The sequence below is a fragment of the Hypomesus nipponensis genome, chromosome 17 (assembly GCF_054491055.1).
Source record: "Hypomesus nipponensis isolate SF chromosome 17, ASM5449105v1, whole genome shotgun sequence".
In the NCBI taxonomy this organism is placed as follows: Eukaryota; Metazoa; Chordata; class Actinopteri; order Osmeriformes; family Osmeridae; genus Hypomesus; species Hypomesus nipponensis.
Window position 1 is genome coordinate 10,626,581 of NC_140377.1, and position 13,913 is coordinate 10,640,493.

The 13,913-nt window shown below is 48.3% G+C and overlaps 1 protein-coding gene across 1 annotated transcript; it reads right to left on the reverse strand.

Moving 5' to 3' along the window:
• Window positions 1–115: 115 nt before the first annotated feature.
• Window positions 116–13,359, reverse strand: tecpr1b (tectonin beta-propeller repeat containing 1b). Its single transcript, XM_084676682.1, has 26 exons — window positions 13,219–13,359; window positions 12,919–13,036; window positions 12,355–12,587; window positions 11,832–12,014; window positions 11,249–11,371; window positions 10,892–11,014; window positions 9,922–10,096; window positions 9,706–9,806; window positions 9,500–9,601; window positions 8,096–8,223; window positions 7,387–7,937; window positions 7,019–7,125; window positions 6,539–6,694; window positions 6,126–6,275; window positions 5,608–5,765; window positions 5,068–5,204; window positions 4,734–4,827; window positions 4,510–4,606; window positions 4,317–4,396; window positions 4,130–4,186; window positions 3,847–4,021; window positions 2,471–2,606; window positions 2,246–2,338; window positions 2,061–2,167; window positions 1,771–1,890; window positions 116–1,590 (listed from the first exon to the last, which is right to left on the reverse strand). Exons 3-26 carry the CDS (start codon window positions 12,577–12,579, stop codon window positions 1,240–1,242), a joined length of 3,729 nt encoding a protein of 1,242 aa, XP_084532808.1. The 5' UTR covers window positions 12,580–12,587; window positions 12,919–13,036; window positions 13,219–13,359; the 3' UTR covers window positions 116–1,239.
• Window positions 13,360–13,913: the final 554 nt, after the last annotated feature.

Below are 13,913 nucleotides of genomic sequence, written 5' to 3' on the forward strand. Positions count from 1 at the left end.
ATGCATGTTCTTGAATATCAGTAAAAAAAAAAAAAAAGGATATCATAATGAGAAATTGATCCATAATGAATGAACCTTTCAGATTGAAAGAATGAGATTGTCGGAAGTCAACAAAGCGGTTCTGAAGTTTATTCCCAGTTCAATGACCTTGTGAATTCCAGGTATAGGTATTAAGATTCAGATCTGCTGTATTTAACAGTCATGATCCTGGTCAAAATATATTTTAACATAATACTGACGGGATAACAGTATTGAAGGAAAAAATATAACAATTCAGAAAACATTTCCTGTACATCACTAAACCCAAATCCATGTTATAGGCTTTAAGATTGTTTTGTTACATCTTGGGGATGGGAGGGGTAGTATATTGTATGTATAACCCAAAGAGTGATCGTCAAGGTCATGTAAGTCCACAGGAGATCTAAGAATGTCTGTTTTGGTTTGGAAGCTGAAAGAAACTCACTAGTACACACAAAACAAATACTGCAAACACTGAACATCTTCATGTTGAAAATAATGTATAAATGGGTATACAGGAAACAACAACTTGATCTATGTCAAGCATAAAATAAATGAATACTGAAAAACCAAACCAAAAAAACAGTTAACAACCATCGAGAGGACGACTACGCAGTCGGGAGAGGTCATGGGGTTGATTACACTTATGCAGATGGGTTTCTTCCAAACCAATTCGAAGCCCTTTACTGAACTCTTTCATTGTAAATAATCTTTCCCCAGAGTGTCCCAGAAAGCTACATAAGTGCTACAAAATAACCAAATGGAGTGTTATGCAGAGCCACCTCTGTCAATTGAGCCCATTCCCAAGAGGAGGCTGCACAGCTTCAGGTTGCCAAACCCACAATCTAATACGTTTTTTGTGCTTACGTTTTAGGGAAACCGGACATGTGCTCTAACATTCACTGTTCTGTAAAGTGCCATCGCTGAACCGAAAAACCAGTGGGACTGGAACAGGGTCACTGTTTATTTTAGAACCATATATCCTACTCTTATATGCTGGCTTCCCTAGGTGAATAGCAGCTGTTTTGATGTCTGCTCATGTTACATTTGAAGTTAAACAGACAGCAAAAGGAGGGAAGCAAAGTCGTTCACACAGCCAACAGCTTGTGTTGTGCTTTCCTGATGGGATGGGATTCTGGGATTGGGGAAAAGGATGGTAGAATGGAACCAGGCACAGATGTGGCTGTTGGGATGGAGGGGGGGGGGGGGGGATGCTGGCCTCTACAGGCTCATAGCAGTCCCATTGATCTGACCTTCTGGCCTAGGGAGGGGGCTCGATGGGGTGTGGGGGCTGGCAGGAAGGGGGGCGCGAGGGGTGTGGGGGCTGGCAGGAAGGGGGGCGCGAGGGGTGTGGGGGCTGGCAGGTAGGGGGGCGCGAGGGGTGTGGGGGCTGGCAGGTAGGGGGGCGCGAGGGGTGTGGGGGCTGGCAGGAAGAGGGGCGCGAGGGGTGTGGGGGCTGGCAGGAAGGGGGGCGCGAGGGGTGTGGGGGCTGGCAGGAAGTGCTGACTGGGGTGGGGGTGCACGCGGTCCTTCGGACGCATTCCCTCGCACACTGATGTGCTCCCATCCTCCCTGTAGGACACAAGCATATCAAATACAAAATTAAAAAGAGCTATTAAAGCAAGAGTTCCATGTGTCAAAGTGACCTTCACACAGCCATTTACCATACAGCCATTTATTTACCAGTCACAGAGGTATTTAAAAGTACATTACGGGTCACATAGAAATCGAGTGCGAGCGCCTGTCACTCACCCCTATGCCGTAGTCCCAGGATTGGCCCTTGGGCTGCATGGGCCCCACCCCCAGCCGGTGACATACGGTTCCGGGTGGCTCAGAGGGGAAGCCGGGGGCCCGGTCTGCTATGATCCAAACCTAGAGTGCACAGCAGGGCTCAGCTTCTATCATCTTTATGGAACTTATCCATGTTTAAAAGGGAGGGTTCAAAGCTCTAGATCAAATGGATGAAATTCTACAGTTGAGGTATGAGGATGGGCAGGATAGTACAGATTAGCAAGTCCCAGTGGAAGTGTTGTGGGCCTGACCTGGTCCAGGGGTCCCACAGAGACCTTGGTGACATTGTTGGAGATGAGCTCCCAGGCTGAGCCCTGGGGATAGCTGGGAGTCAGGCCTTGTCTGTACCAGAGGTTACCTACACACACACACACCAGGTTACAGTATAGGTCAAGGGTTGTGTATGTGTGTGTGTGTACTGTATGCGACTACTGACCATTTTCATCCACGGCATAGACGGAGGTCCGCCCCACAGACAGCTGTTTCAGGGCCTGCTTTGCAGGGGAGGGGATGTGATACCAACACTCTCCTGTAGGGGGACACAAGTTGAGGCATGCCAAAAAGGTGGGGGGGATCCCAACTCACCCAAAACACATGCAGCAGTCACACAGGGTCTGGCTCGCGTCAGAAACACCCCTCCCACCTCGGAACGAGGACCCACCTGCAGGGTTCTGGGCAGACACGGAGCCCCTGTAGAAAACGGCTCCGTCCCTGGCGATGGCCCAAACCTGGTTGGCACCGCCGATGGAAATGGACTTGAAGGGCTGGTCTGTCCCGATGTGCAGCCAGGAAGTGCCCTGTGACACGCACACAGACAGAGGTGACGGTCGTGATCCACGTCACTCACTAGTTTTGTAGGTAGCGGTAGATGGCGGTAGGTCGCACCACTACATGCACTTCATAATGAGGAGTGGTAGGACCAAGTAACAGAGGTGGAGCATCGTTGCATTCTGCTGAGCAGCTAAAATCATTCCTAATCATTTAAAGCTTTTATTAAATGGTAATTGCATGGTTTTACGATGACAACCTATGTTAAACAAAGAGGCACATCATGAAAGTTGACCATTTCTACTACTATGAACTATGGTCTAAGTCAGTGGTCTTCAATCCTGGTCCTCAGAGCCCTGTCCGTATTAGGGCTGTCAAAGTCAATCTCACTTTAACACAACAACAAAAAATTGTGCCGTTAACGCAGGTTTCTTTTTGACCCTGGGAATCACTTGTTTTTACATGAGTTTGACTACCGACCGTAGCTGACTGATGGAGAGACGGCTTTTAGATGGGAAGTTCTATTTCAAGAAGTTGCGAGACAGCTCGGTTGACAAAACTAAGGCTGTGTGTACTGATTGTTAGGCTGAGTTTAGTTATCACCGGAGTACTACCAGCCTAAACTATCGGATGCAAGCAAAGCACACAGCTAGCAGCAGCAGTGTTAGCACCGTAGCAGCAGCGTTCGCTCCTGTAACAAATGGCAGACAACAGTCGCAAAAGAAGCGAGCAGCTGACTGGGTTCAACAAAATACTAACTGTCTTGTTCAATATTAATGTTTGAGTGAGATTTGAATATTATGGAGCAAGATATATTAGTAGACTATGAGACAACATGTCTCAAATGGATTTTATTTTCCATAAGTCTAATTTTGTGGATGTTTGTTATAGCTACAGCAGTATAGTTTGTGAGTGAATAAAACTCCTTCACAATTTAAGTTGTTACATCTGAACGTGTTATATGGACATTATCATCCAGTTAGGCCTATTTGAGGTTTTTAAGTACACCCTGTTAATGTGTTAAAAAAAAATATATATATATATATATATATATATATATATATTGGGGTAACATTTTAACAGATTAAATAGTTTGCGATTAATCATGTGAAATAATGCGATTAATTTTGATTAATTATTTTAATCGCTTTACAGCGCTAGTTTTTATACACTCTTTTGGTAAGTGGCTTTTAGGTCAACTTGGGGCAAACAAGCCATCTGAGGTTGTCAGGTTACTATGGGGTGTATTATAGTATAAGTGTTCCTCACCTGGGGCTTTAAAGGTGTGACCCCAAGGCGACAGAGGACATCCCCCTTGTCACTCAGGGCCCACACAGGGACCTGTTCTATGCAGCTCTGGGCCAGACATGGTAAGATTGTGATGTCACTCAGGGGGATGGGTGGGATCTGCTGCCACGGCCCAATCACACTTATCTGACACTTCCTGGTAAAAAAAGAAAATAAAGATTATAAAGATGTGAATGAAGGCCGGACGAGCTATGGTTGGTGCACGTCTTTGTCAAAAACTGAATTTGTGTGCGTGTAACAATACCTCGCCCAGCGCCTGCGCCTCACAAAGTCTTTCATTGTCTTGTGGCCGTGAAACGTCCTGAATGACAGAAACAAGGTCTCAGATTCCACAACCACAAATAAACACACTCTCTCCTTGTAACCAACTTGACAACATAACAAACAAGAGTGACTTCCAACTACACTCTTTTTTTCCTTCTTCTACATACACAGGAAAGTCTGCTGCATACTGCCACCCCTCTTTATCTGTCCCCCCAGGGACGCCGTTGTCGATGGTCCACTCTGTCACCTGACAAAACAAAGGAATGTTGAGCTGGAGGACACCATATATCCAGGGATGCCAACAATGACATAACCCTGCTGTAGTGATTTGTGAGTTTGATGATAGGTCCAGCTGGCTACCCAGGTCCACTGAAGGGAGGGAGGGTGTGTGTTTGTCTTGGTGCACTCCTTCAGCCCACTCTCATCACTCCACATGGGCCGGTCTGTAGGGAGACCTCTGTAGACACACACACACACAAACACATACCACCCTCAGTTAATGCATTTGATCTCACATTTGAACGTTAAGTCAAGACCAACAGTAGTGCACACTGATTGGCTGGAGAATGTCAGAGGGTGAGTACTTGTCTGCGTATCCAGTCATGGGGTTCCATCTCTGGTTCTCATAGACGTACACACTCCGCACATCTGTCTGGGCCTGAACGCTGTCTGTAGTTCCTGCACACAGAAACAAAAACTCCAATCTACTGTTACAGGACAACAGTTGAAGTTGTTTCCAGTTTGACAGGCTGGAACAACTGCATCCATGCACACCAGCAATTGCACATCAGGTTGCTCAAGCAGTATTGGAAGCAATATGTGGTCATTCATTTGGCAACTACATAAAGTCGTGAGGAGAAACATAAGGCTGCGATGTCTATAGCTATGAAGGACACAGTCTACTGGGGAGGAGTTTACCCTGAGAGGGCTGGTCTCCAGACTCTCCACAGCGCCCGGAGTAGACCCAGGCAGTGCCGTCGCACCCGACGCCCCACACCACCCCCAAACTGTTACATTCTACACAGCGAAGGTGGCCCGGAACTTGCCGCCAGAACCTGGACCAGACAGTGGTAGCGGTTAGCGGCTGGCTAGCATTCGCATTAGCACAGGAAGAAAGAAACATCCACTATGTAGAAGAGGTAGTACGTTAGCAATAGCACAAAACATCCACCACGTAGCAAAACATCCAGCAGGCAGCAGCTACCAGGTAAAATAAGAGGATTCCAGAAGCTGATGTTAAACATCCTGATGTTAAACTATGCCGCTATTGTAAATGTGAAAGAACACTGGCCAATAAATGATTTAGCCTGGCATAAAGAAAAGACAAACAGGTAGAAGATGCAAGCACAAATGAAAACTCTGCCCTTTGGTGTTGGAGGAGTGAATGGGCGTGTGAGAAAAGAGAGCAGAAAGAAGAGGGAAAGAGACAGAGAGGTCAACACAGTCGATAAGCCTCACATGAGGTCGCAGGCAAGCGTGTGTACGGGGGCCTCAAGGCAGGGCGAGGGCTCGTGGACCATCACGTCCCCTTTAGAGGTGACAGACCACAGGGCCTGTCTGGACAGGGCTCCCCTGATCCCTCTGGCCTCACAGCAGCACTCTACCAACAGAGACACCTGCAGGAACACAGAGACACCCCCACAGAGACCACCTTTAATGGTACAGTCTGCATGCATGACAACTCTATACTTCATAACACAGTACAGTACTGAGAACTAAACATACAGTAGTTTGTGAGGTCAGTCACTGATCAACTAAAAAAGCTTTTCTTTTTCTTTTTTTTCAGTTTCGGAAACTTATACAATCATATTCATAATTCTGCCCACAGAGGTTTCAGCTGTATCCATGGGGTTTATAGATCATTTACACACGCAAAAAAGCAATTTTCACATTAAAGTATCAACTGTGTCTGCTGTGTGCGGTGTTGACGAGCAGAGTTGGCCAGCTAGGCCACAGTGTGGTGAGGAAGGAGCTACCCAGTCGTTCATATCCTTCTCCGTGGGGGCTGCCAGGATGAGAGGCCACCTCTGTTTTGTCCTCTGGGCTGTGTACACAGCAAAGGCATGCTGGGAATCCCGCAGGACCGGGACCAGAGCTGTCACCTCGCTCACAAACACATGGAGGTACTGACAGAGAGAGAGACAGAGAGAGAGAGAGAGAGAGAGATATTACAAACACAGGAAAAAGTGCGGAGGGGAGAAAAGAGAAGGAGAGAGAGTGAGAAGAGGAGGAGAGAGGGAGAGTGACATAAGCCAGTGAGTGAGTGCTGGCATCAGAGAGCAGTACTTGCAGCGTGACCCATCCAATATGATGTTTCAAGCGAATGACATCAATTCTGTAGTCCCTGACAAAGGGTCTTTGAGGACAGCAGCTGTGCTGACGGTCTCACCTTCTTTTCGTCATATTGGGTGTAGTAGATGAAGAAGATGCTGTCTCTCCACCCGTTGCTATTGGTGGACTGCTCCAGGGCCACGCCCACATCCACCCAGCGCTGGGGCTTCCAGTCCCTCCACCAGCGCATGCTGCCCTTCCTCATCCACACAGACTGGACACACGCATGCCCACACACACACACACACACACGCACACAGTTATAGGAACTATAATGGAGATATATTTAGATATATTTTCTGTGACTATTTCATGCTGTATTGGCCAGTTGTGCAAGTGAACTGTGACAGGAAAGGGAATGACAGAGAGGGGGCAAGACATGCAGCAAAGGACCAAGGCCGGATTTGAAGCCAGGCAGCTGCGGTAAGGCCTCCACCTTTATGCTACGCACACTTATCCGGTGAGTTACCAGGATGCCCCAGAACTAGGATTGTAAACATTGGTCAGAGTGAGTCTAGGATAACACAGCAGGTCTTACCGCGCTCCTCTCCAGGGGCCTCTTACTGCTGTGGTCTCTGTGCTGCTCCTGCTCCCTCCAGGATGCTGACTGGACCGGGGTCAGGGACAGGGAGCTGGTGAGAGGACCTGGAGGACAGGAGGCCAAGCAGACGGATACAAAGACATAGCCACAGATGCGAGATTATGAAGGAGACAGGCAGAGATAAGCCATCCAGTTAGTCAAGCAGCAATACTCGAGCCGCCAGCAGCAATACTAGAGCTTTTACATTTGTCATTATTTGTCACATACCCTTTAATTAACATTGCATGTGTGATATCAGAGACTTCTAAGGTGCCTTACTCATGAGCTCTTTTATGGCCAGGAAAATGACTTTGACATGACCCCACCTGTAGGACTGAGCCAGCTGATCTGGGAGCTGGAGTCCACATCACAGCCCCCTCCTGTGATCCAAGCCCACACTGGGCCTTCCTCTTCCCCCACACCCTTGGAGGGCTCCAGGCCCAGCGGGTAGGTAGCCACTGAGGAAGGGGGCCCTGTGGCCCCAGCCCTAGCCAGGGACGGACCCTCCGCCTGGGCTCCCTGGGCACCCTCAGCACCCTCTAGGTCCACGTTGCTCCAAGGGACCTCAGGCCCAGCAGCACCTGGGGAAGCGGGGCTTCGGACTGGGGTAGCCTCCTGGTGATCCCCTGGGGGTTCCTCAGGAGAGGACGGTTGGGGTGCGGGGGTTCTCTCGCGGTCAGAGACCAGACTGGAGATGAAGCTATCGCTGGTGACTTTGGGGACACGGGGCTTGGGGGTGTCCCCTAATCCGGGGATTGTGGCGGAGGAGGGGGAGGATGAAACGTCAGTGGGGAAGGTGTCCAAGTCTGAGTCTCCGCAGCCCAGCACGGAGCCCTGGGACGCCTCGGTCACCTGACCTCCGAACTCAGGGCCATCACTGCACATCCCAGACAGGGGAGGAAGACAACATTTTACAGTCCACTGTGTCATATGAGGCGCATACAGAAACAGCAAAGAAAGCCAAAACGACAAAACAAAGTGACAACGTTTAAGCACTTTTATGATTCTTTTCTCTTGGTGGTTGTTGGTACAGACCTGGGCGGGGCCACTTCCCTGCTGCTGCCCCATTGGGCCAAGATAGGGATCCAGCCCCTACCACTGGGTTCAGAGGGGGTAACACCCATCCTGAAGTAGAGCCCACGGTCTTCGCTAACACCCCACACCTGGTACACAGGAACACACACACACGCACACACACACACTAGTTGACGAGATCTATGCGCCTGCCTCAGCCAAATTAATTGTGAGCTAACTAACTTACAAAGTATATTTAGAGGTGGAATATATACCACTTCCCTATGACCTACTTAGTTTTTCAAAAGATCTTTCAATGTATTCACTGAACGTATGACTGAATGTGTGTCACAAAAAAACCTTGACAATCACAAAAGCTAATAAGGGCATGCTAACCCAAGACTCTGAAACTGCTGAATTCTCCAAAATAGCTAGCTAGTGCACACATCTACCAAATGGTGTTCCAGTTCTAATTTAAAAGGATACACAACCTCAACTGGTGCCACTGAATACAACCCATATCCATAGCTGCTGGACTGCAGAATTGAAATATGAAATATGGAACATGATGAAGCGTTGGCTAGACTCGAAAATAGAAAAGCGCACGTATGGCAGTCTCGATGGGGGGAGGGGAGGGGGGAGGGGGGTGGGGTAAGGTGGGGTGAGGAACGGAGGGTTAAGGTTGCGTTGTGTGGGGGCTCGGAAGAATATGGACCGATATATATATATATATATATAAGGGTTAGGATAAGAACTAGTGCTGGCACAGATGGAGGGCTGTCCTCAGGTTACGGCGCAAGGTGGGGAGGGACACAGAGGAGGGGAGAGAGGAGGGAGGACAGAGGGAGAGAGAGGGGGATAACTCCGGGGTGAGGAGGAGGGTGTGGGGGTGAAAGGGAAGGAAAGACAGAAGGGGGTACAGAGAGGGACAGCGAGCTGGGGGAGAAGTGGCAGGAGGTCAGGAAGAGTTTGCAGTGCTAGCAAGTCCACCTTTGGACTCAGCAGTGGGGATCAGAGCCAACCACCCCCGCCCTTCCAACCCCTGCCCTGCCTCAGCGATACGGAGCGAGGAAGCCAGCCCAAGGAGCTCTGGTGGGGGCTAGGGAGAAATAGGAAGACGAGCCATGGGCCATGTTTCGTTAGGAACAATATTCAGTCCTTCTTTCCCAGGATACTCTCTGATCTTACATGACTAGACTGGGAGGAATATAGGATCTTCTAAGCATCCATCAGCAATCCATACATGCTGAATCAGTGAATTTGAGCCACGGTCTCTGTGGTTGGTTTGATATGGTTTGTTGGTGGATCACAGCTTGGGAAGATGGGGGGGGAGTGGGGCGGTCAGGGTGTGGGGAAGTGCATGTAGGACTGCGGGAGATCCAGGGAGCAGGGGGGAGGAAGGAAAGGGAGTGGAGGGTGTCCTACCTGATCGTTAAGCCCTACATCCACCATCATCATCTCCCCTCCGACGCTGATCCACCCTGAGCCACAGGGGTTGTGGGAGTTCACACCTCTCCTGAACCACACCTGCATAGCACACACCAACACATGCCCACACGCATGGGCACAGACCGACATTTATAAGCATTTGGTTTTGCAAAGGTTTTGAAGTTGGTTCTGTTGTGTGTCACCTTGTAGTCCTTGGTAACCACCCAGACCACGCCAACCCCCACCGCAACATGAATGGCAGTGCCTTCTTTGCCTGGTGCGTCCACCACCACCCATGAGGTGCCTAAGAATGCATGAATCCCAGTTTTGTTAATATCTTTACTTTTGAACCTAGAAATACATCTTTCTAGCATGAAACACCTTTACAGGACGTGTGTGGTGGTGGTGGGGCTGAGGACCTGTGGGGCTGTCCAGGGTGATGCCTGTCCTGACCAGCAGCTGTCCGTCCCAGAGCAGCGCCCAAAGCAGGTCCCCAGGGCCCGCAGATAGCTGGGACAACTCCCTGGGGACCTCCACCTCCTCCCAGCACGAGCCCTCCGGGACCAGTGGCTGGATACCCTCCCTGAACCACACCTGAAGCCACAGCACAACAGCAATATGTGTCTTAGGTCAGAGATGTAGGATCCACACCTTCATCCAGACTATCTTGTAAGTCCATGATCCAATTTGAGAAGACGGAATTCATACAAACCCACATGGGGACAACTTAGCAGTTAGCACCTGCCTAAAGTCTCCAATTCCCTGGACTTGATCTCAATCTGCTGTATTTATAGCTATTGATAATGTTTTAACTATAAACACTTTAATATTTTCTCAGGGGAAAAGATTGCAAAATATTCCAGAGATGTATGGATTGAAGCTCATAAGAACCTCCTAATGTTGGCCAGTAATATTGTTTCTGATCCGAATCATGTGCTGCAGAATTAATTAGTACTTTTACCATCCGTCGGTAAAAGATACAGAGATCGAGTGAGACTTTTTGGACATCAAGCCATTCTTGATCTGAATAAGGCACAGAAATAATACAAAACCTTTTTGTGTGTTATGTGTGTTTGTTGTACTTGTCCTTGTCTTCTGTGTTTGTAAAGGTCAAATAGTTTTTGTAGTAATAATAGTAAATTAACATACTGTCACGCAAAAAAAATGTCAGATCTTGTCTGACAATGAAGTCAGTATCATATCATGACCTCCAGAATAATTATAAATAAATAATAAGGCACCAGTGGCATGCCTTACGTCGGGGCTACAATTGATATGCCCACACTACTCTCTAGTGGTCAAAATCCTTAACTACAGGATCCTCTGCAGAGAACTTAAACAAAACAAGACCCCTCAGCTGACTTGGAAGTTAAAAGTGGTTGACCTGACCTGTCCTTGTTGGGACACGCCCCACAGGAAGTGGTGCCTCCCGGGCTGGTCGCTCATCTCCCAGCCTCCGCAGCTGATGTCGCTGAGGGGCAGTGGGGGTCTCTTCGGGTGGTCCAGGGGGATCTTCAGAGGAACAGAAGGTACAGTTCAGTCAGCCACCAGCTCAGTCACCAACACGTGCCTGTGAAGGCAGTGTGCCAGACCAGATACCGACGAGCATTACAGTTAGAAGACACACAAGTGGGATAGGTGCTGTGACAGAGCCTTGGTGAGTCATGTTGCCTTGTAAACACAGGCTTGCGTTTAGGAGGTTCACCACGACGGGACAGGAGGTGAGTGTTGAGATGATTTACAAACCTTGGCCCATTCTCCTCGGGCTTTGTATCTCCTGTAGCGAAACCACCGCCTGCGACGAACGCAGGAGTTCCACTTCTTCTCGTGGGAGAAATTTGCAGGGAAGTCCACTGCGTATTCCCAGCCCTGGTGGAGACACATTACATTTAGTCATTTAGCAGACGCTCTTATCCAGAGCGACTTACAGTAAGTACAGGGACATTCCCCCCGAGGCAAGTAGCGTGAAGTGCCTTGCCCAAGGACACAACGTCATTTGGCACAGCCAGGAATCGAACCAGCGACCTTCTGATTACTAGCCCGATTCCCTAACCGCTCAGCCATCTGACTCCAGACACACACATTCTGGTTCAGTATCTATAGAAACACAGATAGTTCAGGATGTGATCGTAGCTGCGAGAACATATTTTTTTAGGAGGGTGCTGGGGGGGCTTAATGTTGAGGGGCGGTGCCACGGTGGTGGATTTTCAAGTCATATCATTTTAAATTCTCGTGCTGTCAGCAGGGGGTGCTGCAGCACCCTCAGCACCCCTAGTTCCCGCGGCCATGGATGTGATGTCAAGTCCAGGCGTTTGTGCTGTCTGCTCACCCCTGTCTCAGCCGGGTCTCCTCCACAGCTCTGGTCCACGTACCAGTCCCCCTCCCACTCCCAGCTGAGCGAAGGTAGCAGGAAGCTGTGTAGGGGCAGGGACATCATTCCTGTCACGTCACTCCACGGCCAGCGGTCAGTGGGCAACAGGACGTCTGTGAAGCCATCCACAGGGTTCCACCTCTACACCAGCAAAGGGCAAAAACATAGGATGAAACAACACACATACAAAGGCGGATATACCAACGGGGACAGGGGAGACATGACCCCCCCATCCTGGGAAAAATATGATTTGTCCCCCCCAACAAATCACTGTAAACATAAGGACATTTCAATAATATCAATAATATACATTTAACAATGTAGCTGTTAAAGCCATTCTGGTGGCCAAAGTCATTTTGGTGTCCCCCTCAGGAATTGCTCTTGAGAAAATGTCATGTAATTGTTGTCTTCCCCCCAAAATTGATAGCAGATTTTCGCCACTGCACAAATCGGTCCACCAAGACACAGATACATACTCTACCTGATTTTCATAGGTCTCTTCCCGATATCGGATGGGCTCGACACCCGGGTTAATGTTGAGGTAAACGTGATGGTCACAGCCAATTCCCCAGCTGCATCTCTTTCCAGCTGCGACACGCTTAAGCTCAAGCAGCGAGTCCTCGGTGCGTTCCCAGCGCCCACTGGTGGTAGACAGGCTGTACACCTTCCCGTACACGTCCACTGACCATAACAGCGAGCTGGTCATGATGGGCGCTGTATGACAGAGAGAACAGGCTGATTTTAATCCCCTATTTATCCTACCACTCGTCCCGGATGTTGTTGTGTTACAAAGCGGCGATCGATGCAACGTGCAAAATCGAGATATTGTAGCATAGTAATCACCTGTAGCGACTCTACAAAGAAAGCGGCATAAAAGTTTAGGACAACCTAGTCTTTCAGTAGCCTATATTTTCTCTGTCAATCACATTCTATTGTAAAATCCTATATTTTAGGCTACGGTGGCGTTTACATAGCCTATAGCCTAGGCTTCGAGCAGTTTTAAGATTTAGTCTTCTGGAAAATAACGTAGAAAAACAGTTAGCACCTGAATATAGTTTTCCGTCCGATCCGCAGTTGTCAAGTGACTCTCCACAGACGCGTCATGTTATCAGATACTCAGGTGCGTGTCTCTACTGGACACCTGACATCTTAATGCCCCCATCCTGAAGAGATATTGAGTGTCAACAGACCATTCAAAATATGCACAAAATGACGTTACAAGTGATATTATGAGATTGACAGGAAATTGTTTTTTGGGATAGTGTCTATTACTGAATCAAGCAGACGGGACAGTGTTCAGCTTCACTTAGTCGCTAGTTCTGAATAGAAATAATGCGATACGTACACTTTACTTATGCACCACGCCCTTCCATACCCGTTTTTGGAGCCTGATAAGAGAAAAACTGCAGCCGGTTAATTCACTGACAATAAACTATCTATTTCAATTCATATTCTTGACTAGGAATATTCGGTCCTCATCCAAATCCAGAACAGGAAACGGAATAGCACTTGTCATTGGATTGGCTGAAATGCTGCGGGTATTGTGATTCTCCTCATTCTATTGGACGAACTGGGTGGGCTCGTATATTTTTCCGACTGACACAGCTGCTTGAAGCGCAGAGCCGTTCTCAATAATTAATTCCGCGCTATTTAAATTATTCATACAGTGTAGTTAGCTTTAACTCGTCAGACTAGAATAATTTATCATAATCATTAAAGCGTAGGTTGAAAAAGACCACAGCATCTTGCATATCATCAACAATCACTTGGTGTCAGACCTGAAATCAAGCATTCACACAGCACGCTGCAGCCTACACAATTTGGACAGGTCACATAGCCTATTTCAGTGAGGGGTGGATTTACGCGTTACGCCAGGTATTGCCTATCACTGTAACACTATTTCAAAATGTATGGATGTGTAGGGAGATTGCTCTACCCACCTAGGCTATGTACTGTAGCCTACACATAAACTGTCTAGTCACAAATAAACATAGGCAACTGTCGTCACAAAATCATCATTCTACAATAATACGATTGAAA

What these genes read in the sequence shown, in the direction of transcription:
- tecpr1b (XM_084676682.1), bottom strand. Translation starts at nt 12,579, where the DNA reads ATGACCAGCTCGCTGTTATGGTCAGTGGACGTGTACGGGAAGGTGTAC. An exon ending in TGGAGACCAGCCCTCTCAGG is followed by an intron (nt 4,828 to 5,067) that starts GTAAACTCCTCC and finishes TTCTGTGTGCAG; the next exon opens with GAACTACAGACAGCGTTCAG. An exon ending in CTGTGGGACCCCTGGACCAG is followed by an intron (nt 1,891 to 2,060) that starts GTCAGGCCCACA and finishes TGTGCACTCTAG; the next exon opens with GTTTGGATCATAGCAGACCG.